This window comes from Mustelus asterias, chromosome 4 (assembly GCF_964213995.1).
Source record: "Mustelus asterias chromosome 4, sMusAst1.hap1.1, whole genome shotgun sequence".
NCBI classification, from domain to species: Eukaryota; Metazoa; Chordata; class Chondrichthyes; order Carcharhiniformes; family Triakidae; genus Mustelus; species Mustelus asterias.
Genome location: NC_135804.1, coordinates 90429528 through 90446764, shown reverse-complemented (window position 1 = coordinate 90446764; position 17237 = coordinate 90429528). Strand labels below are relative to the sequence as shown.

The window sequence follows — 17237 nt, the reverse complement described above, 5'->3', positions numbered from 1 at the left end:
ACAGGTGGAGGAGGTGGTTAAGAAGGCATATGGTGTGCTGGCCTTTATCAATTGAGGGATTGAGTTTAGGAGTCCGGGATAATGATGCAGCTGTATAGGACCCTCGTCAGACCCCACTTGGAGTACTGTGCTCAGTTCTGGTCGCCTCATTACAGGAAGGATGTGGAGATGATTGAAAGGGTGCAGAGGAGGTTTACAAGGATGTTGCCTGGATTGAGTGGCATGCCTTATGAGGATAGGCTGAGGGAGCTCGGTCTTTTCTCCTTGGAGAGACGTAGGATGAGAGGAGACCTAATAGAGGTATATAAGATGTTGAGAGGCATAGATCGGGTGGACTCCCAGAGGCTTTTTCCCAGGGTGGAAATGGCTGCTACGAGAGGACACAGGTTTAAGGTGCTGGGGTGTAGGTACAGGGGAAATGTTAGGGGTAAGTTTTTCACACAGAGGGTGCTGGGCGAGTGGAATCGGCTGCCGTCAGTGGTGGTGGAGGCAAACTCAATAGGGTCTTTTAAGACACTCCTGGATGAGTACATGGGACTTAATAGGGTGGAGGGTTATAGGTAGGTCTGGAAGGTATGGATATGTTCGGCACAACTTGTGGGCCGAAGGGCCTGTTTGTGCTGTAGCTTTTTCTATGTTTCTATGTCCGAGGTAGGTTCTTTACTCAGAGAGTGGTTGGGGTGTGGAATGGGCTGCCTGCAGTGATAGTGGAGTCAGACACTTCAGAAACATTTAAGCGGTTATTGGATAGGCACATGGAGCACACCAGGATGATAGGGAGTGGGATAGCTTGACCTTGGTTTCAGATAAAGCTCGGTACAACATCGTGGGCCGAAGGGCCTGTTTTGTGCTGTACTGTTCTATGTTCTATGTTCCCGAATAACTCCCAAAAACTCCTACCATTGCTGTTCCACTGTCTTCCATGCTAGGCTCCTTTTCCAACCAACTCTGGCCAGCTCCTCCCTCATGTCTTTGTAGTTACCTTTATTTAATTGCAATACCCTTACATCTGATTCCAGCTTCTCCCTCTCAAACTTCAGGGTAAATTCTATCATATTGTGGTCACTGCTCCCGAAGGGTTCCTTCACCTTAAGTTCCCTCATCAAGTCTGCCTCATTACACATCACCAAATCCTAAATTGCCTGTACCCTAAATGTATATTCACTGAGACATTGCCTAGCCAGGGGAAATACAAATGTGAAAAAGATAGAAAAATTGGGCCTTTTTGTTTGAATGAGGAAGATTACAGAGTGATTCGATAGAAATGTTGAAGTTATGAAGTAATAACATAGGCTAGACAAAAACAGATTGTTTCCAGAGATTGAGAGGTCTCGAATGAAAGGACACACATATATATAAGATTGAATAAAAAATTTAGGACAAAGTAGGATAAATTGTCTGCACAGAGGTTATGGAATGCATTACCAGAATGAGTGAGTGAAGGAGAAATCATGTCAACGTTTAAGTATAGGCCAAATAGGAGTGGAATTTGAAGAGCGATGATTTCGGATTTCGGAGAATTGCTAGTGTGGAGAATAAACACCATATTGGTGAGACAAACGGCCTCTTTCTGAGTTATAACGGGCAAGATTTTGCAGCCTCCTTCGTCCCGAAACCGTAAGATCCTGCCCAAGGTCAACGGACCTTCCCATTGTCTGTCCCTCGCCTGCTCCAATTCCTGTGGTGGGTGGGGCGATAAGCTATACAGTCTCTATATAAATCAATGCATTCCTGTTCTAGATAGACAACAGTCTGCAGTTTTTCACACTTAGCCCATTAAATAGAATCACTCCATTGGCATCTGCAGAAACCTAGTGGTTAATGGTAATATTGCCCTGCTGTTCTGCAGGGCATGCCATTGCAGTCTTTGCAGATGCAGTAAACACAGGATCAATGGGCTGAATCTTATGGGTCACCTGTGGCCTGCAAAGTGGGTGAGTGGACCTGTAAGCTTAGGGCACTATATCACTGGCAATTTTGAAGTAGTTACACATTTTTGACTCGAAATTTCTCCCTGCAAGTCAAAGAACATGAAGTGTTGCCATGAGCAATATGCAAAATTTGCCCGAATTGTGCATCTCCTTCAAAATTCAACCCATTGTGTGAATAAGAATGGAGATTTTGTGGCAAATTCAATTGCGCAAACTTTTGAAAAAAATTCTCTGCTCTCAGATATCTTCATTTTATGCAGTTCCAGTCCATTCTTAAATCTAATACAACAGTTGTATGATAAAAGGACATTTTGGAGTACATTTTATGGTTTGGCATTCCCCAAAGCACAGCTTCAAGTGACAGAAGCTGGGCTTTGAGTGGTGAGGCCAGTGTACCCTGCACCACGCTACATCCAAAGATCCAAGGATATGTATGTACAGGATCTTGCCATGCCCTAGAAAGCACATATACCATTACAGGCACTGCTACCTGGATCTGAATGTCGAGCAGTACCTCGGGGGGATTTGCTTGAGCAGTAAGCCGATCATTTCTTTGCACCATCAGCTTAAAGCAGGCCACCAGACGCAGTTAATCATGAGCAGTGCAGCATCTATAGCACTTAAAGTAATCACAACCTTCAAATGCTATGCAATAAGTTCATTCATAAATGCACAAGAGAGATCAGAGATGCTTTTTCAGACATGTGAGACTCCATCTCTACCACTGATCAGCCGAAATAATAGAAAAGGTAGAAAAAGTTTCCCATAATAGTTGCTTCTCTGGTGACTAGGATGTCGTGGACTGTGCTCATGTATTGACTTGTGTGGCCTTTCACGTGCTACAGTATAACTAATTGGCCTACTCTGTGAACATTTGGATGGCAAATGACCATTTGCAAAAGGTCATATATATTAATGAGTAATCCCTGGCAAGCTTACATGATTAATATATCTTGCAGAGAACCTCTGTGCCCCAGTCATCTCAAGGAGAAAGAAGGTATCAAAATGGACCCTTGGGGACTTTTGCCCTGAGGTATCATTAAATATATCAGTAGTAAGTATTCAGCAGAGACCAGCTTCAAGGAGGCACATTCAGAAACAAGAATCATGATTCAGCACACATCCAGGCTACTGAAACAAAATTTCTGTCCTTCACCATATCAGAAACCACCCACCCTTTGTTCTTATCTGTTCCCTGCCCTCCCATTTCCGACTCTTAACTTATAAATTGTTACACCTCAAACTTCTTCCAATTCTAATGAAAGGTCATCAACATGAAACATCAACTCTGTTTCAATCTTCACAGATACTGCTCGGCATGCTGAGTGTTTCCAATATTTTCTGTTTTTTTATTTTGGATATGTGGATTGGACAGAGGTCTCACCACAGTGTGCATCAGAATGGATAATCCATCCCAAATCATTGCATGCTAACCAATCAGCTACATGCAGTAACCTCATCTATAATCATTGAATTATAGCATGGTTACAGCATCGAAAGAGGTTATTTGGCTTGTGTCAAAGCCGGCTCTCTGCAAGAGCATCGCACCTCGTCACGCTCACTCGCCTTTTCCCCATATTCCCGCCTTCTTCTGCAGGTACTTATCCAATTCTTTTCTGAGGCCTCCAACACACACTTAGGCTAGTTCATTCCAGATCTGAATAAATCACTACATCAAAAGTCTTTCCTCAGCTCACTGTTGCCTTTTTTGCCCATCACCTTAAGTCTGTGACCTCTGGTTCTCAATCCTACGCCAACAACAAGAGTTTACCTCTATCCACTCTGTTAAGCATAACGTCATGGAAGAAAGGTTTTCCCCTGATAGGGATGCTCTGCCCTACGTATGTGATTAATCAATTAAGGAACTTAATAAACAAAAATCCTATTAAAAATATAGCTCTGATTTGAAGATAAGGCGTCATTCTCAATTCAGGCTGCTGAACTGAACCCTTGTGGTTATTTCTACAAATATGACAAAGAAGCCCTCAATTTCACCGCATAATTAAAACAAATACAATTCTTTGAACCCCGACTTTTCAGTACCTTTAAGCAATGAGGACATCAACATCAGTTCCTCGCAAACAGCTTCCATCCTGTTCCAAGCCTTACCTGTTAATGGTCTCACAAGCAGAAATTTAAACAAAACTGCTTGAAAAATGGTCAAGATAAAATCTATGAATGTTTCTTCAGACAAACATAGAACCCAAAATGTTAGCGGTATTATCGAAATCTTAAAAATCTCCTTTAGAATTGTATCCTTAATTTTATATACCTCTCCTTGTGTTCTTCAGCTAAAATAAATCTCTTCACACTTCACTCATTCAGTTTCATCCATCCATTCCACCAGCTTGTCTATGCTGTCTTGACGATTTTCACTATTCTCCTTACAGTTCACAATGCTTCTAAGTTTTGTGTCCTTTGCACATTTTTAAATTGTGCCCTGTACACCATGTCTGGGTCATTAATATATATCAAGAAAAAGGGACGGGTACTGTCCTGGGAAGTACTGACCCCCCCAGTACAAAAAAACAATTATTCACCACTCCTTTGTTTTCTGTCACTCAGCCAACTTTATATCCTTAGTGCTACTGTCCCTTTCATTCTGTGAGCTCTACATGTTCACAGGTCTGTTATGTGGCACCTTGTGAAATGCCTTCTGTAAGTCCATATACACCACATCAAATACATTGTCCTAATCAACCTAAAAGATAAGTTTACGTTATCTCATAAACTTCTAAGATGTTCTCAACGGCAGAGCAGGTGGAGAAGGGCAGTGGGCCCAATGGCTGGGAGGGTGGAAGGAGGCTACAACATGAAAGTGACTCTAGTCATCCACCATGCCACTGAATCTAGCTACCAACCACCAGGACCATGTGGAACCCAGCTGCGTACCAGAGTCCCCTCACTAAACAATGTCACATGCAAGCTTCCATCAGGCAAATGCAAAAGCTCTGTATAGGGTTGGCAACAGGGACAGGTCTGTGATACCTGGGGGGCCCCAGCCAAGACTCTGCGGCAGATGTGTGATAGTCATCAGGCACCTGTGTCAGGACACAGGTGCCATTTGGCAACTGTATCCACAACTGATCAGTGCTCTTTCGGGTACTCACCCAAACAGGGAGGCAGCTAGAAATGATGCCCCTCCCCCCCCCCCCCCGCCCCCCAAAAGAGGCTGTCCCATTTCTCCTGGCTGGGAAACCTCACCCAGTGGGATCACCACCCCTGATTGAAACAAGAAGTTAAACTTCGGAACCTGGAATGTGAGAATGCTCCAAAAGAGAAAATGCTGGAAAATCTCAGCAGGTCTGGCAGCATCTGTAAGAAGAGAAAAGAGCTGTGACAAAGCTTTGACAAAGGGTCATCTAGACTCAAAACACCAGCTGTTTTCTCGCCTTACAGATGCTGCCAGACCTGCTGAGATTTTCCAGCATTTTCTCTTTTGGTTTCAGCTTCCAGCATCTACAGTAATTTGCTTTTATCCATGTGAGAACACTCACTGACAATCCAAGGAGGGATCGCCTGGAAGGACAAACTGACATTGTGGCCCAGGAACAAGCAAGATAGAACATTAATATTAGCGCTCTTAGTGAAACCCAGCTTGCTCGGGAGAGGCAGTGAGAGAGGCCAGTGGAGGGTACACCTTCTTCTGGAAAGGGAAGTCAGATGGATTCCTGGAAAGCACCCCCATCAGGTTCCCTTCTTCCAGCTGTCCATTGGTCAACTTTCTAAGGACAACCAAAGGAAAAGGTATAAGGATATGCTCAGGGGCACCCTAAAGTACAGAGGGATCAACACCACTGACTGGGAGGAGAAGATTGAGGATTACTAGGCGTGATCAATACAGATCACTTTTTTTTTTAAATGTGTTTTGCTGAAGCACTTTATCTTATTTTGTTTGTCCTCGGTTTAGTGGTGCAAAAATGTTCAGGTTGATCATTTTATACATGTAGTTTGTAGATATAACATTGACCTGCATTTTGTGGGGCTTTCTGATACAATCTGCTAGTATTGACCTGACCATCATTACTGTCACTCACTGCTCTGCCTTGGGCTGCACTGTGCCATCCACCCACCCCCACCCCCCCCCCCCCCCCCCCCGCCCCTCCACCTCCCCATAACTCTTCACATACCCATGGCTCCCTCCCCACCCAAAGCTCCCTCACTGGAATCAGCTGTGTGGCCACGATCTTCCCCTTTTCTGCTATTCTCACATTACAATTAGGAACCACACAAAATGTTCCACCTTGTTCAATCAGCTTTGATTTTTTTGAAAGGAAACAAGGTAATAACTGCTGCTGAACAACACAGCAGAGTGTGTGGGATTTTGGATGGGGAGGGATTGTGGAACCTAGGGAAACAGACAAGGGGGGGCGAGGGTGGGCTGGTGGTGGGGTGGGTGTGCGGAATTTGAAAGCCATATGGGAAGAAACAAAGGGAAAGGTAATATCTCGGGGAGGTTCCCCGATGCACACAGGACACCCCCGAAAGATGTGCCCCTTCTGTCCAACAAATTTGTTTTTAAAAATGGCCATTCCTCCCCCACCGCTTAGTATAGAGACTGGGTTGGGGATGGGTTGCAAGGTAGTGGGCTAGCCATCCAAAATATTCTACATGTGTCCCTATCAAACATGCCTGGCGGGTAAACATAAAATCCAATCTATGTTCTTTGTGGGAAATGAAAGAGCTTTCATTTATTCAGCATTGTTCCAGGATCCTGACACTTCGCAGCTACTGAATTACTTCTGATGTGTTGCAGCTGTTGTTAGATAGGCAAACGCAGCAACCAATTTTGCTTTTGAAGTCACAGAAACACCAAGATAAATGGCCAGTTAATCTGTTTGGGTGGGCTAGCTATGGGATGGATGTAATATTTCCAATATCACCACAGGTAACAGTGACAGAACTCTCTCCTGGTTTAAATGTAATATTGAAAACTAGTTATACAATTCACATACTTCAACTGAATAGCTTTCCCTTATTACCCAATTGGCTTTAACAACATAATAAAAATCCCAACTGGAATTGATTCAGATTAATTTACTTTCTCCCATTACTAATGCATCCAAAACTTTGTACAGAATGATAAATCGCTTCAAAGCACGGGATGTTAATTTTAATAAAAAGAACCCTTATTTCTGTGATGTAACAACCTAGCAAAATAAAACACAGAGGAATTACTGATTGTTTTATGTGTTTATATGACATATACTATATAATTTTATTTGGTACTTTAATAGTCTTTAACATGTTTATTTTAAATGGATTAATGCCTCCTTATAAATGTCATAAAAAATATGTTAAATGGCCATATGGCAACTTAAGTCAAGTCTCTGGCAATTTGTGTTACACTCAGAGCGTGACAATGCCACATGTGCACAACAGTTTACATCTGTTAGGATTTTGGTACAGTGTAGGGTACAAAGGTTAATGGACCAAGGATGTTTCAGCTTTGCATCTATTCATAGAGCGCTTTGTTGTCTGACTTGGTGCATGTATGTATGTGTGAATTTAAGCACCAGTTTCAACATCGCTTCTCAGGCTTTTGACTAAGATCGAGCATCAGATCAAGCCCAAGATCAGGTGTAATGCCTATTCATAGAGTCATAGAGTCACAGAGGTTTACAGGAGAGAAACAGGCCCTTCGGCCCAACTTGTCCATGCCGCCCTTTTTTTAAATCCCTAAGCTAGTCCCAATTGCCCGCATTTGGCCCATATCCGCCTATACCCATCTTACCCATGTAACTGTCTAAATGCTTTTTAAAAGACAAAATTGTATCCGCCTCTACTACTACCTCTGGTAGCTTGTTCCAGACACTCACCACCCTCTGTGTGAAAGAATTTCCCCTCTGGACACTTTTGAATCTCTCCCCTCTCACCTTAAACCTATGTCTTCTAGTTTTAGACTCCCCTACCTTTGGGAAAAGATATTGACTATCTAGCTGATCTGTGCCCCTCATTATTTTATAGACCTCTATAAGATCACCCCTCAGTCTTTTACGCTCCAGAGAAAAAAGTCCCAGTCTATCCAGCCTTTCCTTATAACTCAAATCATCAAATCCCGGTAGCATCCAAGTAAATCTTTTCTGCATTCTTTCTAGTTCAATAATATCCTTTCTATAATAGGGTGACCAGAATTGCACACAGTATTCCAAGTGTGGCCTTACCTATGTCTTGTACAACTTCAACAAGATGTCCCAATTCCTGTATTCAATGTTCTGACCAATGAAACCAAGCATGCTGAATGCCTTCTTCACCACTCTGTCCATCTGTGACTCCACTTTCAAGGAGCTATGAACATATACCCCTAGATCTCTTTGTTCTGTAACTCTCCCCAACACCCTACCATTAACTGCGTAAGTCCTGCCCTGGTTCAATCTACCAAAATGCATCACCTCGCATTTATCTAAATTAAACTCCATCTGCCATTCGTCAGCCACTGGCCCAATTGATCAAGATCCCGTTGCAATCGGAGATAACTTTCTTCACTGTCCACTATGCCACCAATCTTGGTGTCATCTGCAAACTTACTAACCATGCCCACTATATTCTCATCCAAATCATTAATATAAATGACAAATAACAGTGGACCCAGCACTGATCCCTGAGGCACACCGCTGGTCACAGGCCTCCAGTTTGAAAAACAACCCTCTACAACCACCCTCTGGCTTCTGTCAGCTTGAATCTCCTCTGTCTCTCTTGTGAGGACCATAAATTGGATTCAATTTGAATTTAAATTGGTTTTTGGAGCAAGCAAGGAGATGGATTAAGGGCTTGTCCTGTCCACTCTGTGCGTTGGCTTTGTAACTTTAAGAAAGGACTATTTTTTTAAAATTTCAATGCCAGTTCCAATCACACTTAGGACTGCATTGCAAATTTCAAAACATGGGAAAGATTTATTTTGCCACTTGCATCAGGTGACACATATTCTTGAACCAGTTAATGGGCCGCGCTTGCCCTAAGTCTGGAAAATCTCGCCTGAGGTAAATGGGCCTTTGCATGGTTTGTGTCCCGTCTGCTACGATTCCTGTGGTGAGCAGGACGGGAACATTCTGCACAATGTCTCTAATGGCAACGACTGTGTACTATCAGGTCAAAAGTGAACTACTAAATGGAAATGTTGCATGCTATCAGCCTTTTTGATAATTCTACATTAGCCTCAGAAGTACCCACACTTGCACCACAGTCCCAACACATTCTCCGTGTATCAGTCTACCAGAGGAGGAATTCAAAAAACTGTATCTAACTGGAAGGCCCTTGACATGTAAAATAAAAAGAAATAACGTACTTTGATATAATGTCTTTAACAAACTGAGGACATTCCAAGGCACTTTACAGCCAATTAAGTATTTTTGAAAAGAAAGCACAGTAGCCAATTTGCTCACAGCACAATCCCGCAAAATGCAAAGTGATAATGATCAGGTAATCTGTTTTTAGGTGTTGGCTGAAGGATAAACATTGGTCAGGACAACAGGAGAGCTCCTCTGCTCTTATTTGCACAGAGGCTTGGGATCTTTTTGCATTCACCTGAGAGGGTGGACGGTACTTCAGTGTAAAGTCTCATCCAAAAAATATGGGGTCGATTTACATCTTCACCATTTGTATCTAACTTGGGAAGTGGATCACCAGCCAATAATACAACCCGACCTGGTTTCATGCTTTTGACTTGTTCCATTCCATGACTGTCCAGGTAGTGAGGACGAGCATCAACCACATTATTGTCATGCTTTTTGCCTAAAACTAATGAAAGATCAACTTTAATCTGAATTACTGTCAGTACCTTAGTGATCAGAGCTAAAAGAGTACTGTTTATAAAGGCATGGACTCAAATTCAAAAGAAGGAAAGTACACACATATTAGCTACTTTGCACAAAATAGTGAGATGGTGGAGGGGGAATTTGTCAGCAGCTGAGGAGGCAACTGGATAGATATTTAACAGAGAAAGCAATCAAGAGTTTGAGGAGCAAATAGTGTATAGTATTATTTGCTCATTCGATTGAAATTGTTTATTCTGCTAAACATTTTTCTATCTTCTTCTGCTTGATGTCGCTTTGTACACTCGCGTTGCTTTCATATTTGAACATGAGACCTCCAAGCTATTCTACAAATATATTGATGGTGGAGTTGTCTTCCAAATCACAATTTTGAACTGTTTGTGAATGTTCCATGATGACACCATGTCATGTAATGAGAAATACCAATTACTGAACTCTCCTCAAAGCAATGATAGGGTGACATTATCAGTGCCTAATCATGTTATGAGAGACAGTCGGGTGATGTACAATATAAAAACAATTTTTAGCTGTTGCTATTTTATTCTTCCTTATTACAGTCAGTGATATCTTTGAATATTGACAAGATATTTTTTTAAATGCTAACATATGGCAACAATGCCTGATGCCCAAGTACAATTCACTGTTTCATTGTTTATCTTATGAAATGAGCCTATTAGTTTTGGCTAGACCGTCTACAGAGATTATTCAAAGGCACATTTCTATTTGCAACATTCCATGGGAACTTTCGGAGTATTATCGACAATATTTGTGGAGACGTTCTCTAATCAACTGTGAATATTGGCATAGGCCTGGTGGGAGCTAGAATGAGATTACTTTTTTAAAAGTAAAATTTATTTATTTATTAGCCACAAGTAAGACTTACATTACACTGCAATGAAATTACGATGAAATTCCCCTAGTCGCCACACTCTGGCACCTGTTCGGATAAATGCACCTAACTCACACATCTTTCAGACTGTGGGAGGAAACCGGAGCACCCGGAGGAAACCCATGCAGACACGGGGAGAACATGCAAACTCCACACAGTCAGTGACCCAAGTCGGGAATCGAACCCAGGTCCCTGGCGCTGTGAGACAGCAGTGCTAACCACTGTGCCTTAAGTAAAGAAGTGAGTGATAAGGTAGCAATGTGGTTATAATACTGGACTAGAGTTCCCGAAGCCTGGATGAATAGACCTGAATTATCACCCTTGAGTCAGGGACTCAGAGTCAGGAAATTTCCCAGCTCCTTCGACCTGAAGAGAAACTGCCCTGAGTCATCAGAGCTTTGCTTGAAATGGGAATGGGGGCCAGGTGGGTATGGGCGTGTGTGGGAGGGTGGTCTACTGGAGTCTAGCCTGCAGCTCCTGGAAACACGACAGAGATAGCCACAGGGGCTGCTAAGTGCCAAGGTGGGCTGTTTAAAAGACTGATCTTGGTACTCTTGGATTTTGTTTCAGTTGTAATTAAAACCATAAAGCCCTCCAGCCCTCATCCCTTACACCTCTCGACCACACACATTCCACATGGCACATGTACTCCCACCCATGCCATCCCATGCCTGCCACCCCACAGCCCATTATAAGCTCCATGGTAACCTATTCCCCTCTAGCCACTCGCATGTTCCTCATACTCTTGATGACAACCTACCCCATCTACCCACCAACATGGTCATTGATTTCCCCTATGCCAACTTAGTGCCAACTCACACCAACATGACTCTGCATTAATCTCCATGACCCTTTATGGTCCCAAGCTGACTTAGTACTAGCTCATGCAAACCCCTGGCCCCTACCCCTTTTTCTCTTAATTCCTCCATGCTAATTTATCCAGTATCTGCCATGGACAAGACCTCAGGAGCAATGTTAAGATGGAAAAAGTTTTAAGTATCTATTACAGACTTCAGGATATTAACAACACACTCTAATTGTTAAAAGCCCATTCGATACATTTAAATCCCTTCAAGTAATTAATCTATTATGAAAGCAAATATTTGTATTCATAGCCACATCAAAGACAGCTAATTGGGCTAGATTTTTCATCTTCAAGCTGGGTAGTAGAATTCGGTAGTTTCCCTGCTTGGTATGTCTGTCACGGGAGGAAGTAACTTCAAAGGCGGTATTTTCTTTCTGGAGGCAGGACACTAACTGGAGTCAAGCCTGCCACCCTCCAAGAAGAATTCATAGCCAATCACAGGGATTGATGGCTTCCATTACCACCCACCTAGGCACTCTGGGACTTCCTCTCAGTTACAATAAAGTTGATATCTGCTTTGAGCATGTGATTGTCTCTTAACTACCCTCTGAAATGGCTGAGCAAGCCACTCAGTTCTGTTCAAGGAGGCGACTCCCTCCTGTTTTCTCAAGAGCAATTAGGAATGGCTCATGAGAAGTGGCCTTGTCAATGACATCTACATTCTGTGACTGAATAAAAAATTACAGAGAAACAGCCACTTTATCTGGCTATGTTGTCATTACTGCAACTTTCTGGTACTGATGTTTAAGCATGTCCAAGGGAGGGTGACCATACATTTTCTCTTCCTGAGGCACATTCTCTTCCTGAGGCACATCCTTCATGGCAGTGCATTGAAATCAGGAATGGACTGTGCAGGAGTCACAAATGCAAACCTCTTCCCATTTCAAAGGCCTCCCCTGGTAATGAATATATAAGTTTTATACTTTGGATTGTAAAGGTAGTCTTAAGTTTCTGCTAGGTAGGCATTGCATAACTGAACTCAGAAAAGAGAATAGCAATAGGAATATACTACCATGGAAATTTACAGCACAGAAGGTGGTCATTCAGCCCATTGTGCCTTTGCCAGCTCTTTGAAAGAGGAATTCAATTCATCTCACTCGCTTGCTTTTTCATATAACATTGCAATTATTTTCTTTTCAAGCACATACCCAATTCCCTTTTGCAAGTTACTTCGAATATGCTTCCACCACACTTTCAGGCAATGCTTTCCAAACCATTACTATGTGCTCTATAAAGAAAAACACTGTTGGTAACTTCTCTGCTTGAAGGAGAACAATCTCTCCACCTCTAGTCACGCCACATGATTCAAGTCCCACTGCCTGGTTTCATTCAGGTAAATCTCTGCACCTTTTCCAAGGCCTTGCTTGTTAAAGTGCCGTTTGCAGAAAGCTGAAGACATGTGTTGCATCAGTGCATTTTAATGTTGCATTAGTAGTTGGAATCACCTTGCTTATAGTTTTAATTAACTGAGTATCTAGCTCGAACTAATTTATAAGTTTATAGTTTATTCCTTGAAGGCTCTTTTATTGCTTTTTAGACCTAGAAGTTTTCTGTCATATCAAACAAAGAGCCTTTTTGGGACATCATTTGGGAAATCTAACAGCCCATTATCTTTACACTTTTCTCTGTGCTGATTTCTTGGGAAGGGGAGATTGCTTTCCTTGCTCATGTTTAAATAATTAATGCTGACTTTCTACTAACAAACTACCTTGTGGGTTAGTTGCAAGCTAGGAAACATATTTCTTCATAGAACAGTCCACAAGAAAGCTGACGTTGTCATTACTCATTTGAATTTTAATGTCACATTGACTGTTAAAAACCTCAGAGACAATATTGTGTTGATTTAGGAATTTTAAAAATGTGTATTCAGTGTGAAACTTAACAGCTTCAAAAAACTGTCAAGTTAATGATAATTGTGTTGTCGGTGCAGGCTCGATGGGCCAAATGACCTCTTCCTGCACTGTAGGGGTTCTATCTTTTAAGGTTCATTATATAAGTCCTTCATGACAGTGTCGATTGTAATTTCTGTCTACTTATTTTTTTTATTCATTCATGGGACATGGGTGTCGCTGGCCGGCCAGCTTTTATTGCCCATCACTAGTTGCCCTTCAAAAGGTGGCGGTCAGCCGCCTTCTTGCACCAGAGTGGCTTGCTCGGCCATTTCAGAGGGCAGTTGAGAGTCAACTACCTTGCTGTATCTTTTGGGTCACAAGTAGGCCAGACCAGGTAAGGACAGCAGATTTCCTTCTATTAAAGGACATTAGAGAATCAGATGGGTTTTTCTGACATTCGTCAATGGTTTCATTGTCATCAGTAGACTCTTAATTCCAGATATTTTTATTGAATTAAAATTCCACCATCTGCCGTGGTGGGATTCGAACCCAGGCCCACAGAACATTGGTTGAGTTTCTGGATTAATAGTCTAGCGATTATATCACTAGGCCATCACCTCCCCTTATTAAATGTTTTTGTTTGACAAAGAAGGACGCTTTGCCCTCAATTTGGTATATTTTTTAAGTTGCCTTTGATGTTAATCATGAGTAAGATGTTACATAAAACCTAAATGAAGAGTAAAAAACTATTGTGCTTTGCTTAACAATGTACCTATTGGTGTTGTCCACATTTTAATATTTGTGAAGTACTTAGGGTCTTGATGGCTACAAAGGAGGTTGAATTCAGGGATGCTATGCTTTGCAATTTTGCAAAAATTGAGTCATTCAGAGTTTTGTTTTCTTGTCCTAACTCTGACCCATGCATACATGCTCACATCCATTGTGACTCCGTGTTAATGGTGCAGCCTTACGAATTTTACCTTGTCAACCATTTTGCCAATAATTTCAATTGATGTCAAATTGTTGATAGTCACAGATGTTGATTTCCTGGTTTCAAATTTACTCACTATTGCAGCAAGAGTACCAAAAATTGCCCTTTAAAAGCCTTCACCTGTTGAAGCAACTGATAGTAATATGGATGTCAATAGGACTGAGTTGCCTCGGCCTTGAAGCTAACCAAATGTGCAAATTAGATCAAGGCGTCAAACTGTATCTTGTTGAATGAGGCCAAGAAATGCATTGGTGTGGTGGGAAAGGCAGGAGCGTTGCCTGATCAGTGAACTGTCATGAGTTTTCCTTTTGACAGCTGTAGATTGTTGGTCTTTAGAGCCATTGCTCAGTGAAGTGTACACCTGTTTTGAACAGAAGTCAAATTTCTCCCTCGTGCTTTAATGCAGATTTACCATTCACTTTTTTCAGTGCGGGGGGGGGGGGGGGGGGTTGCCTCCATTGGGACAGGAAGATCCTGCTGGCAGGAAGGGCTGGAAAATCCCACCCGTAGACTCTTACTTTTCCTTTCCCTCTCCCAAGCCAGGTGGTCCAGTGGAAAATTGTCTTTCCTCTGCAGGTTGGTGGCTTTGATTGCCTCACCCAGCACAAATCTTGAACCAACATGCTGTGCACAGTTTTACCAAAAACCAAAACCTGATTTTACACAATTAGGAACCAGAATGAAATTATCATTGATCCTTGTGGATGAATCACCATGCTCATGAGTATTTTGTGGAATTTTTGACATTTTAATGAAATTTAAGTGAAATGAGAAGTTGTAAACTAGAACATGAACGATGCCCAGTTGTCCTCCATAACTTTACCCTTTTTCCTTTTTCAGAACTACCTGCTGGTTCTCACGGCAAATTCACGTTCAGACCCTTGCCACCGCCACCCCCACCGCCGCATGGTTGCACTTGCAGGAGCCAGCAAACTCAGTCCTTGGACTCTCTGCAGAGAAATGCAATGACTGCACGAAGTCAGCCCAGCCCAGCTTCCACAGAGCCTCCGGCCAGTGCACAGCAAGATTCAACACAGCTACACAACAGCTGGGTACTGAACAGCAACATTCCATTGGAGACCAGGTACATTTCAACACTACCTATTGTTGCAGTAGTGTACCATAATATGCTGTCGTGGGGCACCTAGCGGTGTCTCCTGGTAGTCAGACTTGCCCCGATTTGTTTAAGTTCCTTAATATTTTGGCATGGCAAATTGCTGAGAGTGCACTCTGATAATGTTGGAGTGAGGGAAGTAGGGCATCGGGGACCCGAGTGAACTGGGCAAACAACTGTGTACCTCCTCAACCAATTGGATTGAAATTGTGAAATTAACAATGCAGGAACTGAGGTGTAAATTAGAGTGTGTGAATTCAGTGTTAAATCAGGTACAGAAAGATAAATGAAGAAAGGAGAGACAATCGGAAATCTGAGATACAAACAGAAAATGCTGGAAATATTAAGCAGTTATGATGGAAGTTCATTGGGCTGAATTTGCAGAGGCAACCATGACGGTGGCGGGGTTCCCAATTTTCCAGCATGGTGCCAGAGTGCTCCCACATCATTTTTTAATATGAAGTTCTGGAGGAAACATCTACCGTCAAGCAAAGAGCAGGTAGCCAATTAATAATCCGAAAGGGCTACATCAGCCCAAAAGTCAAATAATGTCTACTGGTAGTGTCCAGTCACCTCCACCGTGGCCAGTGCAGCACACACTGACCAGTGTAGATGTGTCATATGTGCTTTGGAAGCTCACAGAGTGGGTGGATTGTTACATGATGCATCTTTGCAGTCGGGTCCAATTACCCTCTCCTAACCACTCCAGCTCAAAGTGTCTGAGGAACCCTTCAACAGGATTATTTAAAGGAAAAATCATCCAATATTTCTGTTACACAGAGAGTTGAGAGTCTTTGGAATTCTCTACCCCAGAGGGCTTTGGAAGCTCAGTCTTTGGGTCTGAATAAAGCAGAGATTGATAGATTTCTGATCAACAATAATGTAAAAAGTTATGGAGATCATGGGTGTAAAAGTGTCTGATCAGCCATAATTGTATTAAATGGCAGAACAGGTTCGATGGGCTGAATGGCCTACTCCTATTATTATACTTCTATATTCCTAACTTTCACGTGAGGTGCACCCGACTACCAGTACTAGTGTCGGGTTTGTGGAAATACTGTATTGTGTTCTTGGAGAAGTTTTGCGAAGTTTTTGTATTTTCGAGAGAATGTTGCTATATTTTATTTATTCTTTTTTGGGATGGGTTTGCTGCCTGTCCCTAATTGCCCCCTGAACTGAGTGTCTCGATTTCAGAGGGCATTTAAGAGTCAACCACATTGTTGTGGGTCTGGATGTAGGCCAGACCAGGTAAGGACAACAGATTTCCTTCCCCAAGGACATTAGTGAATCAGATGGATCTTTACGACAATCAACAATGGTTTTGTGGTCATCAGTAGATTCTTAATTCCAGATTTTTATTGAATTTACCATGGTGGGATTTGAACCTGGGTGCCCAGAGCTTTACCCTGGATCTATTACTAGTCCATCGCCTCATCTATATGCAGAAAGGGAGGCCAGAGGAGTTTTCTGCCTTGTCAAGATGAAACCTTCTTCAGTTATGGGGTCAATAGTTACATTCTTTCTGAGGCACAGAAGCAGAGCTCAGGCAGCAGAGCTGGAAGATAGTGCACAGACGAACCCTTATGAAGCACTTCTCTTGCCTTCATTTCAGCCAGAAGCAGTGTCTGAAGCTTTCACAGGAGGGTGTCAGCTCCTGTAGTCTGATTTTAACTTCACAGCTGGACAAGGATGATGCTGCCAATGGCCGTCAAGCTAACCATCACCCTCAATTTCTTCCCTCTAGACTGGAACAGGAAGATCAACAACATCTCATAGTTTGTCATCCCTCACTGTCTATGAGCAGACATTGAGACTCTGGTTTCCTTCAGATATCATTTCATCA

At 42.5% G+C, this 17237-nt stretch overlaps 1 protein-coding gene across 4 annotated transcripts in view; it reads left to right on the top strand.

Annotated features, from left to right (window-relative positions):
* The window catches only part of tenm1 (teneurin transmembrane protein 1), a 770685-nt gene that overhangs the window by 433494 nt on the left and 319954 nt on the right, over positions 1–17237 (top strand). For all 4 annotated transcript variants that reach the window (XM_078211359.1, XM_078211358.1, XM_078211357.1 and 1 more), the window contains one exon: positions 15121–15364. In XM_078211359.1, the coding sequence (XP_078067485.1) occupies positions 15121–15364 (244 nt within the window). The remainder of the gene's footprint in view (positions 1–15120; positions 15365–17237) is intronic.